At 43.9% G+C, this 20250-nt stretch overlaps 1 protein-coding gene across 1 annotated transcript in view; it reads right to left on the reverse strand.

The window, feature by feature from the left end:
* LOC141147136 (unconventional myosin-X-like) overlaps positions 1 to 20250 on the reverse strand; it is a gene marked incomplete in the record, with an annotated part of 218020 nt that overhangs the window by 40726 nt on the left and 157044 nt on the right. The window contains 5 exon segments of the mRNA XM_073634265.1: positions 1063 to 1309; positions 5867 to 5990; positions 12242 to 13036; positions 14936 to 14975; positions 17952 to 18266. Coding sequence (XP_073490366.1) covers positions 1063 to 1309; positions 5867 to 5990; positions 12242 to 13036; positions 14936 to 14975; positions 17952 to 18266 — 1521 coding nt within the window.

Below are 20250 nucleotides of genomic sequence, written 5' to 3' on the forward strand. Positions count from 1 at the left end.
GCTTAATAGCTAAAGCAGGTCATAGACGGTTCGAATCTCGGCCGGTTCAGCCGGGACCGGCCGAGATTAAAACCATGTATGAGCAGACTGAATGTACCCAAGTTGATCGATTGATCAACTTGGGTACAACCAGCCTGTTGGATTTTACATACGATTATTGCTAGTGGCCATTATCGCCACTAGCAGTAATCACTGTGTTCTCTCGGTGGAGACGGCTCCCCCACCTCCAGAAGAACACAATAACTTTGCATCTGGGATTCCCCCCATCAAGACCGACTGTGAATCGAGTGATGTTCTTTTCTGCAACTCAGTGATTGGAAGAACGAAAATCGCTCCATTTACGGCAGACTTTAGTTCAACTTTTTAAAAAAATCATATAAATACACATATTTTTTGAAGGGAAAACAAATGTGCATTTATTATTATTTTTCACAGGAGCTTGCAAAGTATTGCACCTGTTATATGTGGATCATGGGTGCAATGCCAGACTCCTGCAGGACTCTTCCCCCAGCTCTCTGTCTGAGGTAAGGGCTTTCAGTTGGATTGCTGGAAGGTGTGTCAATGGACTATAAGTGTGCTAAAGCTAAAGTCTGCTATTGGCTAATGACTATGCACTCCTGCCCCCCCCCCCCCCCCCCCTCCACAGCCCAGCGTTCCAGTGAGTGCTGGAGGGGCAGAGCAGAGAGCCACTGATTGACAGTCACCATCTCTCTGCTCACTGAAGACTGATAACCGAGCGATCAGCAGTTTTACATTGCTCGGTTCTTAGCCTTTGAGGCGGCGGGGGACAGATGCAGCATTGAACCAATACTGCATCCACCTGGGTGAGTATGACTTTTTTTTTCCTTTTAATTCCTGCACTTCTCTTTTAAGGCTACAGCTGGACCACAGATTTAGAATATGAAAGTACATAACTTTTTTTAAATTAATGTCTGCAAGCTAAAGCTCTGATTGTCCAAAACACAACCCACCATTGATTGATTAGGCTTAACAAGCCTACACCAAAATAAAGGGGAAAAAAGACCAATTGTGGAGCATTCTGAACAAAGAACTGACACTCACTTGGCTGCTCGGACATCGATGGTTCCTCTCAGCCGCTCTTCACTGTCATTCTCAAAATACATCAGCTTGGACTCTCTCAGCACAAACCAACGTCTCTTCCAGTTGCGCCGCGACAACGTGGACATACCACCTCCTTTCTTATACAGCCATCCAGATTTCAGAGCTTCTTGTTTGGTACGGAACCACATAAAGGTTTCATCCTTCAGAACGCACCATCGCCTTCTCCACAGGTTCATTAAACCTCCAGCTGCAAGGATTAACAGTATCTTTAGCTTGGGAAAGGGTCTGTAATGGGCTAGCCTAGCCAATAATTATATTTTAGGTTTGGGATGATGCAGCAGATGGAATCACCACAGCTTTGAAATCTCTTGGTGGACACCAATAGTAAGCAATCTACACCAGTCCCAAAGTCTGCCCACCTGGAATAGCCATTATGATGGAGTCTTGCAAATATTAAAAGACCTCTGAGTTTTTTAAGCCAAACCAACAGTGATATCTTAGTGGAATCTACATGGTTGCATCATCTGCTGGCATCTTATAAACCAGGGGTGTTAAATTAAAGATCACGGGAGTCCAGTTTGTAACATTTTCTTCTGGCAGAGGTCCAAATCTCATGTTTGTGCAAGAAAACATCACAGCCACCTTTTACATCACAGTCCCCCCTGTACATGACTGTCCGCAGCTGCCCCATCACATCCTTCCTCAACATCGCTGCTCCCCCTTCACATCAGTGTCCACAGTCCCTTCTTTAAAGCAGTTCAACAGTGTCCTCATTTCCCGTTCACATATCACAGTACCCCCTTTACACATCACAGTACCCCTGTACACATCATAATGCCCCTTTACACATCATATTGTCCCTTGCAGTCATAGCCCCCTCTCCTCATCGCAGTCCCACTTTCATCATTCAGCCTCCCCTGACACAGTCCTACCAGGGCAGAGGCACAGCAGCTGAGTGTTCTCTCTCTCTCTGGTCTCCCACCCGGGCCCCCCTGGGAGCTGCCCAACTTAGTACAATAACAAACAGGCAATTACCAAATCCCGTTCTCGGTCCTGCTATGCAGCACCTCCTGCCTCACCTGCTGTAAGGATGCTAGCGGCAGCCAGGCGGGAGACCAGAGACAGAGAGAGGACACCGAAGCTGGTAAGTGGCACGACAGAACTGTTGCTCAGTCTAGGCCTGAACCACAGTCTGCCATTTAGTGAACCCAGTTATAAACCTTGGGTATTCAATGCCAAGATTTCCTCAACATAATTCTGGCTCTGTTTGTGCTGACATTAAAATATCAAGAATTCTGCTAAAGCAGGGTTATTTTGGATGTTCCCAATTAGGTTTGCACCAATACCACTTTTTTTTAGGACCGAGTACAAACACCAACACTTTTTTTTTTTAATATCATATGACAGTGGCACATGTGTCAGTATTTTCTTTTTACAATTTAGGACGGGGGGAGGACACAGGAGGGGGAGCCGGAGAGCCGGGAAGGATGGAGAAGGACATAGGGAGCACAGAGGGGGACAGCCGGGGGGTGATCGGTGCAGCCAGTTACAGAGGAGGAGAAGCGGCTGTCAGAAAAGCTATACAGGGAGATCAGTGCTTGTAACGCCCCCCCACTGCCGCACCGATCACCCCTGACTGCCCAGGTATCGGGTCAAGCATCGGAGCATTTACACGAGTACAAGTACTTGTGCAAATGCTCGGTATCGGTGAAACCCTATTCCCAATGCTTATGTTGAATTCTTCAGAATAGAATATTAATCGACCCTCCAAAAGGGAGGATCGAAACCCATTATAATTGCTGCGGCATACTCTCAAACCTGGAAAAAGTATCTCTTCACCAAAATCTCTGAGCAGCACAAGAAAACTTTCCAGCAATTGCCAAAGATTGTTGCCTGCGGACTGACCATTTTAAAGGTGACTGTAAATTCCCCAAAACTGGGTATGACTTGAGCACCTGACTGTTGTGCAAGTAGATTGTAAGGAGTCTTAAGCCAAGCAACCAGAATTTGCAATTCTGCAGTATTATGTGTTGGCCCAAAATAAGACTCCATTCACACTTTTCAAAGTTGCATGACTTTGGAGTGCAACTTTGGATGGGTGTGACTTGGATGTGACTTGTTATCCCTCTGCAAAGTCAGAGCCAGTGTTGCACCACTGTTGCATGTAAAAAACATTCAGGTATGACTTTCTGCAACTTTCTAGGGCTAACATTGACGTCTATGGCCCTCAAGTTGCATGGAAGTCGGACCAAAGTAGTAGATGAACAACTTTAAGTCACACATATATGAATAGATATCATTGAAAAACATGGGGTTTGACTTGTCATGCGACTTTGATGCCAAAAGTCGCATGACAAGTCGCAGAAGCATAAATGTTGGAAGAACTGTCGTGATCGGCTCTCGAAAGCGGTGTACCAACGATCAGATCATCGTACGATCACTCCAAAAGTCATCCAATTTTCTGATCATGTGTGCTAGGCATTAGTTTCTGGGGAATTCTTCACACCCTATGAGAGACACAAGATGATCACATGTTCTAGAGGTGAATCACACAAGGGCATGGAGCCTGTTTATTTTGGGGAAAGGGGGGGGTGTTAACAATGAGTAGTGATTTTACAACCCACTCACTTTTGATCTCAGAACTGTCCAGTTTTAGTGGGAATGAAAGCCCATTATATGTTTTTAGCAAAGATGTGGGAAAACGATAGGCCTCCCAAATTATAACTAGGAGGGGAAAAAATATCTGCTCCACAGATCAACTAATTAGAAGTGCGTTTTGTTCTCTAAAATGAGAAAAATTACAGCAGGACATTAATTAGTTAATAAAAAGGACATATTTCTTGATTCTAGTTCTTAGGCAGTTCTGGCTACAGTAGGGAAGTGCTCGTTTTCCAATCTTGTCTTTTTGTTAGTCCAAGATCCACACATTTCTCGTTACTGGGTTATCTGTGATGGCCAGGGCCCTGCCTTGAGCCGAGTCCATATCCTGGGAATGTATATTCTAGTTAATACAGGTATCACAGGCCTCCTACGGGATTCTATGTGAAAATAAACTTCCAGTGCACCAACAATGTCACAACTCTAGAGTCCGCCTATAAGGTCCCCTCCATAATCCCTGGACATTCTGGTTTATATATTAGGGGGCTGCTAAGCAGGGGGAGATGTCCTCCATACGTGGTGGACCTGTCCGATGCTAGGTCGTTTTTGCTCTAAAGTGTTCAATCTCCTTTACAAATTATTTGGCACTCATTTGCCTAAAGACCCATGGTTCGCCCTCCTACACTTCAAACCTCCAAATCTCACCTAAAATCAATTCAAATTGGCACATTATGTACTCTTGGCCTCTAAACTGACCATCGCTAAAGCTTGGAGGAAGCAGTTTACTTAATTCTCTGAGGTTGAAACCAGGTTGGATGGTTTTTATATTAATGAACATTTGACAAACACCATTACCAACAACCATAAGAAATTCAACAAGATCTGGAACCCTAAGGTTACCTACCGTCACCCTCAACTTCTTCCGTGATGTATGCCCCTCTTCGCCTCCTGTCTTACTGCCAACCTCCCTCTCCTTCCCTTCCCTCTCTCCTCCTATAGTACGAGCCTTACCCTCTCTTTCCTTTCTCCTCACCCACCCCCCTTTTTTTTTTTTTTTTTTTTACTTCTGCTACTTTCTCTTTCTTCATTCCTCTACTCCCTTTTTTCCCTCCTCTTTTTCAACTCCATCTTGGCTGACCATCTTGATACTCTTGTCCCATATATACGATGTTACTTTTCACATCAACACTTTGTCTAATGATTTTTTTATTCTTCTCATTGATCCAAGATACGCTCCAGCAACAACGTCACATCTTCACTAATCACTTTATAGTGCCTATTGGACACCAGTTTGCCGTTGATCCATGTATTTGGTTTACTTTCTCTGTACCCGCAATGCTGACTGTTTGATCTGTACCAAATGCTTATACCAAAAAAAAAAAAACAAATACATTAGAATAGAAAATATGCTTCCAGAAGTCCTGGTCAGAACAGCACCTTCGCTGTTGAAGACCAACCATTGGCACTTTCCATTCTACATAGACTTACTCCAACCAAAATAAAACAAAACCCTCATTAAAAAAAAAACTGCAGGAGACTTAAAGTGTTTGTTATGCCACTAAGTCATCCCCTCTGTCACACAAAAAGCTGTGTCCTAGTGCCTGTGCTTTATTTAAAAAAAAAAAGTAGATTTCTACCCGTTTTAACAACTTTTTCCAGCGATCACATGACTCCAGGCTCTCAGCTCTCCCCATCTGATCTCTCCAGCAGGGCCGAGATTCCCCTGCTGATGTCAGACAGGGAGGAGAGGAGCAGAGAGCCTGGAGTCATGTGATCGCTGGAAGACACTGTTAAAACAGGTAGAAATCAGCTTTTTTGAATAAAGCACAGGCACTAGGACATAGCTTTTTATCTGACAGAGCGGATGATACAACGATCAGTTAGTTTTGAAGCAGTGGGGAGAAGAGCAGAGCGGCACTAGTGAGAGCTGACAGGCAGGGAGGGGAGGGAGAGGAGGACAGAGGGAGACAGAGGAGAGCTAGGAGAGCTACAGATGATGAAGGCACGTACGCTGACCACAGTGTCAGGGCTCAGGGTAGAAACTGGCAGGATCAGCCAGGTATTTCAGGTGTTAAAGGGGGCCAAATTACACAGCACAAGCACTGTGCTGTTATTCATGCTTTAAGGAAACGTGATCCATTCTTTGGGGGTTAACAAACGTTTTAACTTCTGTTACACCACATATAACTTTAAGAGAAAGTCCTACCTTTCATGTACAGGTAACTGTGAAAATATGGGGGTCCTCCTCCATTGAAGAGAGTGACCCGGGATGTCATCAGTTCCTCATCAGTGTCTATGTGGCTGTCCACTTCCTCATCACTGTCCAGAAACTGCAGAGAAAATGCAACAGTATGTGAAACCTGAACAAGGTAAAACCTCAAAAAATCCAGGGACTATTTTAGCACAGCAAAACACTAACATTCAATATTCATGTCCAAGTTGGATCTGACACAGGTAACAGCTGCCTGTCCTGCATTAGAAGACCACAAATATTTTATTCACACTGTCTTAAGAGAAAGCATAATGCTTTTTTGTCAACAGTACTTTATTATACATTTATATATGGATGTTTTATATTTTCTTTGAACTATTTATATAATAGCCTTATTTTACAAATACACATTGGGATTGATTTACTAAAACTAAAGAGTGCAAAATCTGGTGCGGCTGTGAAATGGTAGCTAATCAGCTTTTAACTGCAGCTTGTTCAGTTAAGCTTTGAAAAGAAAAAACTGGAAGCGGATTGGTTTCTATGCAGAGCTGCACCAGATTTTGCACTCTCCAGTTTTAGTAGATCAACCCCACTGAATAGAAAAAAAAGTCAGTCAATGACAATCTGTTTCAAAAGCTTGTCTGGCTTCCTATTTTTGGTAAATGTCTTCTATCCATATGTACACTCTACTCTGCTGGACTATTTGACATTGCGGTTTCATTTTTGGTAAAATGTTTTCTGCTGCCATATCTTTAAACTTCTATATTTAATGCTAGCTCAATAACAAACACACTGCAATAGCAACATTACTGGTGATCGATTCTCACCCCCATTTGGCTTGAGTGATCAAGAGAGTTAGCTTTTACAACCCTAGCCTCTGTCTGGTCTGGTATTGGCCATCTCCTCTCCCATATTCAGGTGTCTCAAATCTGACCCTATAATCAACAATTGAGAAATGCATGCCTGCTCAGTCTCCCTATAAATTTAAAGCACCCTATGGGGAGGCGCAGACACCATGGCTCTTTCCTGAGTGGCTCTGTCACTAGTGATGCGCAGTTTCACCGCCGCAGTTTAACGAAAGCAGGATAACTAAAGCTGGATGAAGATATAACAAGAACTCTGCTCCGCACTGAAAGACGACAGGCAAACCAGCATTTGACATTTATTTTATCTGAAGTCAGATTCCCACTCTCTATCCACTACCATGCTCCTTCTCACATCAGTGTCTTCTATCCTCAAATTATCCTTATTCTAACCTTCCTCTCTACCATACAGCATGCACATTTCACCATCACTTCTATCCTCTCCCTACTATTCTATCCATCATCTCCTGCGTTTGCTGCACTCACATGCTGACATAAACACCAGGGCCGTTAGACATGTGCGCTCATTCTCATCCCACTCCCATCTTGAATTTCTCACCCTCCCCCTAGTCTCAGGGGACATTTCTCCTAATCCTGGTCCGCCATTTTCCAACTTCAAACCACATATCCAATACCCCTCTGGCAAACACTGCAATCCGCTCAATTTAATTTCTATCCCCCTGCTTCCTCAAACCAGCCCCCCAATCTCAAGCGCCCTTTGGAACGCCCACTCCATCTGTAACAAGCTAATATCTTTGCATGACCTTTTCTTCTCTCATGGCTTTAACATACTCGCCATAACTGAAACCTGGCTTCAAAATTTTGACTTGGTTTCTCCTGCTGCCATCTCCCATGGTGGCATCCATTGGACTCACTCCCCCAGACTCACCAGACAGAAAGGAGGTGAGTTGGATTCCTTCTATCCCAAGAAAGCACCTTCCAAGTCCTTCCTATCCCTCCCTCTCTTCTTTCAAGATGCACTGTATTCGTCTGTTTTCTCCCATTTCTCTGAGGATTGCAGCAATTTATCGGCCTCCTGGACCAGTACAGCGCTTTTTTTTTTGATGATTTTGCTGCCTGTCTACCCTACTTTCTCTCCACTGAAATACCCACTATCATTCTTGGTGACCTCAACATTCCTGTCAACGTTAACAGCCCAGCTACAGCTCAACTTCACTTCATCTTTTGAACTAACCCAATGGACACATACTTCCACTCACTCCAAATGGTAATACCCTCGACCTTGTATTCTCCCATCTCTGAAATACTCACCAGCACCCCCTTTCCTCTCTCTGATCACAACCTTATCGGTTTCACTGTATCCTTCCCTCCAACTACTCATCCCTCCAAGCAGCAAACGGTTACTTATAGGAACCTTTGCCACTTTAACCCTTCTCTTCTCTATTCTGCTACTGACCACCTATATGACAATCTCTTCCCTGTCCTTTCCTGTCCTGACCTGGCCACCTCTGTGTACAACAGTTCACTCTCATCATCACTGGATGCACTTGCTCCTCTAACCACACTCAGAATCAGGCCCCGACCATTACAACCCTGGCAAACTGACAACACTAGAAATGTCAAGAGACATTGCTATGCTCTTGGACTGTGGCTTCAAACCAAATGCCTGCAGGACTTCACCCTATATAAATCTGCCCTTCTAAAATACAATTCCTGCCATCATGCTGCCAAACAAGCCTACTTTGTCTCTCTTATTAATACTTTGTCATCCAGTCCCCGTCGGCTCTTCTCAACCTTTAACTCTCTGCTTCGTCCCCCACCACTCTACCCACCAACTCACTCACTGCCCAAATGATTGCCAATCAATTCAAAGACAAGATTTATGCAATTCGCGAGGACACCTCCACTGTGCATACATCTTCCCCACTCAACATACCTTGTCTAACAGCACATTCAACACTCTCCTCTTTTGAACTGGCTACTACCGAAGAGGTTACAAAACTTCTCAGATGCCTACCTAACCAATTGTCCCCTGGATCCTGTTCCCTCACAACTACTTCAGTCACCCTCTTCTTCTATCCTATGCTCCCTCACTCACATCTTCAATCTCTCCCTCTCTAGTGGCACCTTCCCCTCCCCTCTAAAACATGTGCAGATCACTCCCATACTTAAAAAGCCCTCACTAGACCCCACCAACCTGAACAATGTAAGATCCATCTCATTGCTCCCATTAACATCGAAGCTTTTAGAACGCTTAGTCTACAACCGTCTTAGTGAAAATAACTTTCTTGACCCCTTATAGTCTGGCTTTCACCCACAGCACTCCACAGAAACTGCTTTACTAAAACTCACCAACGATTTACTAACTGCTAAAACCAACGGTCACCACTCCATACTCCTACTGCTTGACCTCTCTGCAGCCTTTGATACTGTTGACCACCCGCTCCCTCTCAATAAACTCCATTCCCTTGGCCTCAAAGCTCCTTCAGTGTTACCTACAACTCTGCCTCCTCCTCTCCATTGCCCCTTTCTGTGGGGTCCCCCAAGGCTCTGTTCTTGGACCCCTTCTCTTCTCTATTTACACCTCCTCCCTTGGTCACTTGATAACCGCCCATGGCTACCAATACCACTTATACGCTGATGACACCCAAATCTATCTGTCTACTCCTCATCTCACTCCTTCAGTCTCCTCTCGCATTACTAACTTACTGACATAATCAGCATTGATGACGCACCACTTCCTTAAACTAAATCTCTCTAAAACTGAGCTACTAATATTCCCCCGTCTGTGACCCCCTCCATGACTTTTCCATCAAAATCAACAATGCAACCATCAGTCCCTCCCCTCAAGCCAGGGTACTAGGTGTAATCCTAGACTCCAACTTGTCCTTTCAGCCTCAAATCCAATCATTGTCAAAAGTTTGTAGACTTCACCTCCATAACATCTCAAAAATCCGCCCCTTTTTAACAAATGAAACCACAAAGCTCCTCATTCACTTCCTTGTTATCTCTCGCCTTGACTATTGCAACTCCCTTCTCACTGGCCTACCTCTCCATCTCTCCATAGGCTATCCTCTCTTCAGTCTATCATGAATGCTGCTGCCAGGCTTATCCATCTTACCCACCGTTCAGCATCTGCCAACCCTCTCCTCCAATCCCTACACTGGCTCCCAATCACCCAGCGAATTAAATTCAAAATACTAACCACAACATACAAAGCCATTCACAACTCTGCCCCGAGCTACATTACCAATCTTGTCTCCAAATATCACCCAAACCGTCCTCTCCGCTCCTCCCAAGACCTCCTACTCAAGCTCCCTCATCTCCTCCTCCCATGCTCGTCTCCAGGATTTCTACAGAGCCTCTCCCATCCTCTGGAACTCTCTACCTCAACCTGTCCAGCTTTCCCCTACTCTTGCTACCTTCAGGCGATCCCTGAAAACACATCTCTTCAGGGAAGCCCATCACACCTCCAGCTAATCTTTTACCACTTCCATCAGCTCATTCCCCACAGTTACAACCTTTTGTACCACCTGCCCCACCCTATCAGATTGTAAGCTTTTCTGAGCAGGACCCTCTTAATCCTCTTGTATTTTATTGTATTATAACTGTATTGTCTCCCTTTTATATGGTAAAGTGCTGCATAAACTGTTGGTGCTATATAAATCCTGAACAGTAATAATAATAATAATAATATGTACAAATGAGTCTCTGCTAGGAGAGTTTTTTGTACCTATAAGAACTAGGTACCTGCTCCCTCCCCCAAACAAAAAAATAGAGTGCCAAAACTTAGAGGGGTCTGGAGGCAGACAAGTGGAACTTCTCTCTTTTGGCTGAAGCTCCACTTTAAGGCTCGAATCACACTAGTGTGTGCCGTGCATTCCCGTTATTAAAGCCCCTCCATGTTAGCCTATGTGTCCGTGCACACAAAAACTGTCAGAGGCGTTTGGAGACATTAGTGTTTAGGGGCAGTAGAAAAAATGACAGCCTGTGCTTACAGGAGCAGTAAAAACAAGCTGTAAAAAACAAAAATGCCAAAAAACTCGGCTAAACGTGTCAATCGCTGACATTTTTAAAACATCCTGAGTGCATGAGCCCTTATACTCACAAAACAGAGTCTCAGAACTTGTCTTAAAACATTGGGGTTGATTTACTAAAGGCAAATAGACTGTGCACTGTTCAAAGTGCAGTTGCACCCTGCAAGAGCAGATGCTCCAGAGCTTAGCAAATGAGCAGAAGCTCTGCTGACTTCATTATCCCATCATATGCAAGCAAAAATGCTGTTTTTTTATTTTCCTTGCACATGACTGGGTATTTTGCAAAGTGAAACGTTAACCCATTTACTGCACTCTAGGGGAACTGCATTTGCAGACTACAATTGCACTTTTGCAAACTGCACAGTCTATTTGCCTTTAGTAAAAATTAACCCCATTGTGTCTTATCTTAACCACTTGCCGTCCAGCGCACGACGATATACTTCGGCAGAATGGCACGGCTGAGCAAATGGGCGTACCGGTACATGGCCCACGATCGTGACACGGAGAGGCAGAACGGGGAGATGCCTATGTAAACAAGGCATTTCCTTGTTCTGTGTAGTAACAAGACAGGGATCTACTCGCAGCTCGTCGCTATTACTAATAAAAAAAAAAATGAATAAAAATGCCATGAATCTATCCCCTATTTTGTAGACGCTATAACTTTTGCGCAAACCAATCAATATTCACTTATTGCGATTTTTTTTTACCAAAAATATGTAGAAGAATATATATCGGCCTAAACTGAGAAAGAAATTAGTTTTTTTTATATTTTTTTGGGGATATTTAATATAGCAAAAAGTTAAAAATATTGCTTTTTTTTAAAAAATTGTCATTCTTTTTTTGTTTATAGCGTAAAAAAATAAAAACCGCAGAGGTGATCAAATACTACCAAAAGAAAGCTCTATTTGTGAGAAAAAAAAAAAAAAAGGACATCGATTTCGTTTGGGTACAACCGCGCAATTGTCAGTTAAAGCGGCACAGTGCCGTATTGCAAAAATGCTCTGGTCAGGAAGGGGGTAAATTCTTCCGGGGCTGAAGTGGTTAAAGTAGAACTATAGGCAAAACTTTTTTTTTTTTTCTCTTTTTGGATAGAACACTGGAGAGTTATAACCGCTGTCACATATTTTTTTTCACCATCTGCATCCCATTGTGGAGATTTACCTTCACTTCCCGTCCCATAGCCAAACACGAAGTGAGAGGAAATCTCTGCAATTTAAGGGAATTCCTTGGGGACCCCCAGCTCATCAGAACTAGTGTTCCCATTGGAAGATTTCCCCTCTATTACTTTTCTGGGGACAACCCAAAATTTCAGATTTCCTTTAATTTTCAATGATAATGTTAAACTGGACAAATAGAAAAGGCTCCCTAATGGGGGCACAGACAGCAATAAAAACTGACAGGGGTTCTAATCCCTCTGCACTCTATCCAAAACTGAAAAAGTTTTGCCTTTAGTTGTACTTTAATCTAATAAGATATGTGTTAGGGGGGTACCTTATTTTGATACTCACTGAATCCAGACTTCCACACTGAGATCCATAGCTGCTGGGCTTGGAAATTCGAGGTATCTCCTCATCGGTTAGGTGGCCATCACTTGAGTTCCTAGCATCAACTGAACCTGTCGGGCCGTCATCAAACTCTTCGTGGTCATAATCGGATTCCACGTCAGGTGGGTAGCTGTAAATAGGTTCTTGAGCTTCTTCGCTGTTGCTCTGGTTATCAGACAAACACTGATAAATGCTCTCTGACCTATCCGAGATAGCAGTATAAGCATCTTGAGAAGACATTGGCTCCAGTGGAGAAACTTGGGAATCTGTGGAGTTGCCAATGTGATCTTCAGGGATTTTCATGTAGGTACCGTCCTCAGAGAAGCTATCATTGGTTCCCGGGATATCGTCTTCCAACAGCATAGGTGGCGGAGGTGGCAAAAATTCATCATCTGCATGGAATCCTTCATCCACTTCTTCCTCAGCCAGAGGTGCAACCAAGCTCCCTTCCATGTGTAGAGTTCCATCAATTCCATTCTCCAGGCTGTTGGCACTCTCATCCAAATGACCAAAGTCCAAGAGCTCCAAGAACTCTTGTGCCACTCTGGAGGCTTCCTTCTCCAACTTGTGTATCTCCTCTTCTCGCTTTCGTGTTACCTCATTCCGGGTATCAATGCACGAGATGGAGACGCCATCCAGTTTCTGTTCATGGTGGAGTTTCTCAATCTCTTTCTCCAGTCTTAGTATCTCATCCATTTGTCTCCTCTCCTCTTCCTGCAGCAAAATGTTCTCCAGGTTCCGAGCCCTCTCCTGCTCTTCCTAAAAGGTAAAGCCATCTCCATTTGTAAATAGATTTTAACATTTCATTAGCACCTCAAAAAGGTTTAAACTTTTCAAATCTATAAAAAGAGCTATAATCCTGATGTTAAAGGAGAACATATAGTAAGTGAAAAGAATGAGATTTTGACCTTTTAAAGATCAAAGGCAGAACGAGACATTTGGTTTAAGATACAAGGGCACAACTTAATATTGCACCAGGACCCCTATATTTTTTAGTAATGTCTTTTCTTACTGGTTTCATTTCCAACCAAACTTAAAACAGGAACAATCTATCATTTTAGGTCAGTCTATACAGAACAGTCTGGAACTACACGGTCACCTACATGTCCATGAAGAAAGAGCTGCCAATCATGGCATCCAGGACATCAAACATCAGCTTTTATTCTCATACTAGAAATAGGAAACAGCTGGTTTCCAAGGCCACATGCACACAAGGCAAAAAACCTAATTGTGCCCAATCTTGGCATTTTTGTGCTCCCTGGGGGGCACAGGTCTGGCATCCAGCCCCCTACCAACAGCCTGTCGAAGTCTATGACATGCTAAATACACTGCAGCTGGAACCTGTATGGAGTGGTACTCATGTTTAAGGCTGTATGTGTCTAGGAATGTATGACTGGAACACAGGTGTTTTGTGATGTGGGCTCATGTCCCTTAACGCATACCAGTGGCGGCCCGTCCATACGGGGCGCCGCCCCCCTAATCCATGTGTCTAGCCCCTAATCTACATGTAGGGTGCCGGACGTATGAATTCCAATGGGGTTTTTTTTTTTTTTCAGAAACATGTGATTAGAGCCAGAGACTTTACTTTTCAAAAAAGGGTGGGCTCGGGGCTCAGAGCACTGCACCCCGAGTCCACCCAGTTGTGTGACAATAGCGAATTAATATTCACGATTGTCTTCCCGATTCTCCTCCCGGCCAATCAGGAAGCGGCTGCTGAGACTCGATTGGCCGGTAAGAGAAGCGATTGTATTGGGCGCCGCACCGAGGGAAGCCACCATGAAGCCCGAGACGCAAGGAGGGTGAATCTGCCGAGGAGGAGACACAGGAAGGAGCTGAAGCTATGACCTAGGTAAGTGCAGGGCCAGACTGACCGGGGGGAATGTTGTAAGTTTTGGGCCGACCAACTGGACGGGTTGTACCGGGATGTCATGTTTGCCGCCCCGCCCCAAAATATACAGCACCAGCCACCACTGCATGCAACCCTAAAAACGGGAGTATCACTCTGTATACAGCATACAGCCATAGAGTATTCCAGCCTGTCATAGACTTTGACAGGCCGCAGGCAGCAGGACTGGATAATGCAGTGGAGTCACCCATGCACAAGAAAAAGCCAGGACTGGATATACACGGGCTCCATTTTTTTCTCTGAAAGTCATCCCCAGTGAATTTTTACTAGAAGTTAGTATGGCTATTTTATACTGCTAAAAGGTTGTTGCCAAAAGCTGCTATGAACTGCAGCTTTTAGCATTTAACAATTGGAGGTCGATTTATTATAACTGGAGAGGGCAAAATCTGGTGCAGTTGTGCATGGCAGCCAATCAGCTTCTAAGGCTGGCCATAGATTATAAAAATTTTCTTGTAAAACTTTCCTTTAGATTTAACAAAACCATATAAAAGGAGGTCAAACCAAAAAACTTTCAATTTGTATGCAGTCAGGTAGGCCCTTGTACTACAAGGTACATCTAGAGGAAATTGAAGAATAGTATAATGTATGGCCAGCTTTACTTCAGCTTTGACAAGGAAAAAAAATATCTAATTGAATTCCATGCAGAGCTGCACCCGATTTTACACTCTCCAGTTTTAATAAAATCAACCCCCTGATGTATATGACTTCTATTAAAGGTTGCAGAAGTATCACTGTACTTCAGGATGACTAACCTGTGCAGCGCGGAGCTCAGCCTCCAGTCTCTCCTGCTCCCTAGGAAAAAAACAAAAAAACAACTCATAAGCACATATACTCAACTTATAAAAACAGGTATACAAGCCTATTCCTTACGTCAGAACTCAACACTCATTATTCTGCTCAAAAGCTGTGAAAGCATAGAAGTCCAACTCTGTTGGACTGGAAGAGAGAGGTCAATTCAATAATGGTGGAGGCTGAAAGATGGGTACATGCGATTAAAGATAGAAAGGAAAAATTCAGGGCAATAAGGGCAAGCTGAGAACAACGCTCTATGGAGATCGTGTAGAGTAATAATATATAAAGCCGCGTGGTATCTGGGCTCGGATGCGGTTGCCCCTGGGGGGGGGGGCTTTTTTTTCCCCCTTTTCCCTTTCACCTCCCTTTCCGCCTCTTTCTTCCATTTCTCTAGGGGATAAAGGTAGGGGGAAGGAGTGATGCACTTGATGTTGAGGAAGGTGGGATTTAATAATGGGAAGAGAGGACAGAGCACATAGGGGTGAAGGGTAAAGGAAGATGGATGTATAGGATGGGGGTAGGAGAAGGAGATATAGTTAAAGGAAGATGAGGTGTATATTTACTATAGATAGGGAAGGGGTGGAATATGGCTTATAGAAGCCTTGTCTTCTTTTTTTTTCTCCTTGGCTTGGGTGAATTGGGAACACATTTAATATAAGATATTTGGCGGAGGGATGGAGGGAGGGGGAGAGGGGAAAGTTTCCCTGTTTTTTTTTTTCTTTTTTGGGGGGGGGGGATTGGAAAGTAGATAAAGATGTGTTGACTATTTGTGATAAATATAAATATGTTATGAAGGTTGTTTTAATGGACATGTCAAATTTAATAAAAATTTAATAATAAAAAAAAGGACAAAAGCCGTGAAAGCAAATTTTTTATCTAAGACCCCTTTCACACTGGGGCCGTGTTAGCGCTAAAGCGCTGTTTAAGCTGCGTTTTTCGGCTGCTGGCAGGGCGCTTGTAACCCCAAAGAAGGGGTTAAAAACGCCCGTGTTGCAGCGCTTCCGAAACGCTTTTGAGGCGCTTTGGAAGTGCTGCCCATTCATTTCAATGGGCAGGACATTTTGGGAGCATCGTATACCCCAAACTGCCCCAATGGTGCAGCTTGCAGGACTTTTTCTAACGTCCCGCAAGCGCACCGCCCCAGTGTGAAAAGTCACACTGAAATTAATGGGAGGCGGTTTTCAGGAGCATAGCACACGCTATTTCTAGCACTAAAACGCCTGAAAACCGCATCAGTGTGAAAGGGTTTTTCGGAGTGAGATCCTGCACAGCATGTCCTCCATCTCTAGAGCAAGGTAATGCTACAGAAAAGGGTCCTTCACTGTACAGTAACTATGAGGTTATCCAGGAAATAATGCAAGCATGCTAAAGTCAGAAAAAGCCATTGAACGTGTACCTGTAGTAGTGGCAAGCACAGCGAACCATTTTGATCCAGTAGGGGAGCTTGCAGGTAGAATTTTATTTGGTAGCACCCCACAAATCATGGGGCATTTAATTACACAAATCCCAACTTGACCCAGGGTGTTCTGATCCCACACCGGCTGTCGCCTAGCATTATTAGAGGAGGGGAAAGGGCCAAGCATGGGATTCTGAAATTAAGCATTAAAGTACATGCACTGTGTTATGCATAATTTGGGGTTTTGGGGTTCCAGGGGCATTTAAGATAAAAAACTGATGCTTGCTGTAGACACCCAGGTGCCTTCTACTGAATCAAAGTTAAAGAAATTTAAAGCTGAATTTTATGCTGCTTACATTTTGTCTTCCGCAGTTAGACCCCATACACACTATTAGATTTTCTGCAGATTTTTGTCTTCAGATTTACCAAAACCATATAATATGAGGTCAAACCTTAAGAGTTTCAATTTGTATGCAATCAGGCCGGCCCTTGCACTACATGGTTTTGGTAAATCTGAAGACAAAAATCTGCAGAAAATCTAATAGTGTGTATCGGGCCTTACTCCCCCTCCTGCCCCCATCAATGTTCGAATCACATTTTTTTTACTAAAACCTCAGTTTTTATTAAATACCTTATTTTATATCCAGTGATGTAATCACTACATCTCTGTGTTTCTCTATGTAATGCAGGCAGACCATGGCTGGTGGGAGAGGCCTGCCGGGTGTTGTACATAGCATCCTACCTCAGTACTCTTCTCAAAAGTCTTTAGCCCTAACGCATGTAGTGTGCTGAATATCAGTCAGTCAGTCCGGAGGAGTCTGTGTTCCAGGGCAGGCTGTATTTGCTTGCAGGTAATGCCCACACATGTGATACCCTCCATAATTACAAGAGCTGAAGTCCAATAAATGAAAGGGGTGGGCCTGGAAAAGTAAAGCTGGTGGAGGAAAGGTGTCAAAAGTGGCGGCCCTCCAGCTGTTGTGGAACTACAAGTCCCATGAGGCATTGCAAGGCTGACAGTTACAAGCATGACTTCCCACAGGCAGAGGCATGATGGGACTTGTAGTTCCTCAACAGCTGGAGGGTCACCAGTTTGATGCTGAACATCCTCCAGCTAGGAATTGAGGCGGGAGCTATCTGACTTGCTTGTAATGCACATTGTGAGAAGCTCACAGTGTGCAGTGAAAAACTGGAGCAACCCATTTTAGTACAGGAGAGGAGCCTGTACCTAAAGGACTAGCTAGAGTTTAACTTTACGACCATTTTGCATTGGCTTAAATTTACCCCAATTAGATTTTTTTTTTTACAGAATCATTTGTATCCAGACTTATTCTCTCTGCATTGATGATCGAGCAGGGGACGATCAAAATGATCAGGAATGTGCATAATTAAACCAAAGGATGGATTGAGTTGGGAATCCCTCGCTTGCAGAATCCTAAGCTTTGGATTAGGTGTTCCTAAAATCCCAGGCCACTGCCAGCCTATATAGTGGGGTGCCTGGAGCAGGAGGGGCGTGTATGTACATTTTACACGCATGTTTAATAATCCTGTGATTATGTCCAGTGAACTCCTCTCCCCTCTACCTCCTCTCTTCCTCTTCTCGTCTCTTCCTCTCTTCCTCTTCTCGTCTCTTCCTCTCCTCCTCCAGTTTCCTCTGCTCCTCCAGCTCCCTCCTCCGCCTCTCTTCTTCTTCCTTCCTCTTCCTCTCTTCCTCCTCTCGTCTCTTCCTCTCCTCTTCCAGCATTTGCCGATAGAGGTGTCTGGCCGTCCTCCCGCGCCAGTGCTTCTGGAACTGCAGAGCCGAGCGTCGGAGGCGCACAAAGGCGGCCCTCCAGTAGTGAGCCCGGTAGTTCTTCTGAATGGTGATGATACTGAGACGGACTGTTTTATAATGCTTCCTGGAAATTAGAACAAAAATAAAATGTACTTCACATTAATTATGATTTGAAGCTGAAATCCATACATAACAAATGCTAAGAGCCAATCGGGCTCTGCTGCAAGACACATGTGCTGACAAGGAGCATGCTGATAGGTGGAGAGAGCAGAGTGAGTTCAGCCAATGACTGATCGGTGTATTGCTGCTCCTTCATTGTCCGGGCAATATACTGAAAGTGAGGAGACAATACACATTATATATATATATATAAAAACTCTCTATCTATCTATCTATCTATCTATCTATCTATCTATATATATATATAGATATATATATATCTATATATATATATAGATCTATAGATAAATATATATAGATCTATAGATAGATAGATCTATAGATAGATAGATAGATAGATAGATAGATATTGCACCTGTCAAATGATTTGTATTTCTGTCCATCTATTTAGGACATTTACACAGCTCTACCATACAGCTCAGGCCAGTCTGGCAGGAAACCTGCTTTTCATGTTTCACTTTTCCTTGCAGGCCTTCTTCCTACCCCAATCCTATGACTGAAGAGTGAACGGAGAAGCAGTGGACTAATATCAGGCACGAGACCTGATCTGTATATGCAGTGTCACTTTTTACTTATGGGTCTCTGCCCTACCACCCCCATCCCATGACTGGACAGTGAAAGGAGAAGCAGTGGACTAATATCTTGCAGGGGACCTACTCTATGTGTAGATTCACTTTTATTTACAGGTCTCCCACCCCCACCCCAATCCCATGACTGGACAGTGAAAGGAGAAGCAGTGGACTAATGTCTTGCTGGGGACCTGACCTGTATGAGCACTTTTACTTATAGGCCTCCTGCCTACCCCCACCCTATGACTGGACAGTGCAAGGAAAAGCAGCTGACTAAGGTCTTGCAGGGGACATGCTCTTTATGTGCAGTTTCACTTTTACTTATAGGTCCTCTCCCCAACCCCATTCTATGACTGGACAGTGCAAGTAGAAGCAGTGGGCTCATTTCTTGCAGAGGACCTGTGCTTTATGTGCGGTTTCAATGTATTATTTACAGGTCCCCCCTTACCCCCATCGAATGACTGGACAGTGAAAGTTGAATCAGCAGACTAATGTCTGGCAGGATACCCGATATGTATGTGCAGTTTCACTTTCAGGTCTCCCCCCCCCCCCCACCCTATAACATGACAGTGAAAGGAGGAGTAGCGGACAAATGTCTGGTCGCGGGCCTGCCCTTTATGTGCAGTTTCACTTTTACTTACTGGTCTCCCTACTCCCATCCTATGACCGTACAATGAAAGGATAAGCAGTGGACTGAGAATTTCCATCACTCTGCTCTCTCCTCCAATCAGCATACTTCTAGCAATTCCAAACAACTGAGTGCGCTGCTTCGCTCTGTCCCCTGCTGAGCCCTGCTGTACAGGGAGGGCAAGAGACTGAGCCCAAATCAGATTCAGGTACTTGCATTTTAACTATAGGATTGCATAAAAAAATGAATTATGTATAAACTATTGTTTTTTTACTTTGATTGTTATCTCAGCTGCCATTTGCCAGGACTGATAGAAACTATTGGAAAAAAATAAAATCTACAAATGTGGGAAAGGCAAACCTGCATAAACATGAAAGTCCTATCAAGAATACTGTCAGTTAAAGGTTACAATGATGATTCCAATGGACGCTTGCTGGAGATACACCACGGCTTCCCTTTAAAACAAAAACATTACTACCTAGTCCTACATCCTGTCCTCTGAGCCCAAATAACATTGGGTGCTAAAAATAGAAAAGCTCATTTATCAGCCTATTTCCAATCACTGTACAACCCGGACAACGTCCTTCCACCGCTTCCTAAAGAATGTCCCACTTTTTTTTTTTTTTTTTTAACTCCATAACAGCAGACACCCTATACCAGGGATATGCAATTAGAGGACCTCCAGCTGGTGCAGAACTACAAGTCCCATGAGGCATAGCAAGACTGACAGC

Source organism: Aquarana catesbeiana, linkage group LG06 (genome assembly GCF_042186555.1).
Source record: "Aquarana catesbeiana isolate 2022-GZ linkage group LG06, ASM4218655v1, whole genome shotgun sequence".
NCBI classification, from domain to species: domain Eukaryota; kingdom Metazoa; phylum Chordata; class Amphibia; order Anura; family Ranidae; genus Aquarana; species Aquarana catesbeiana.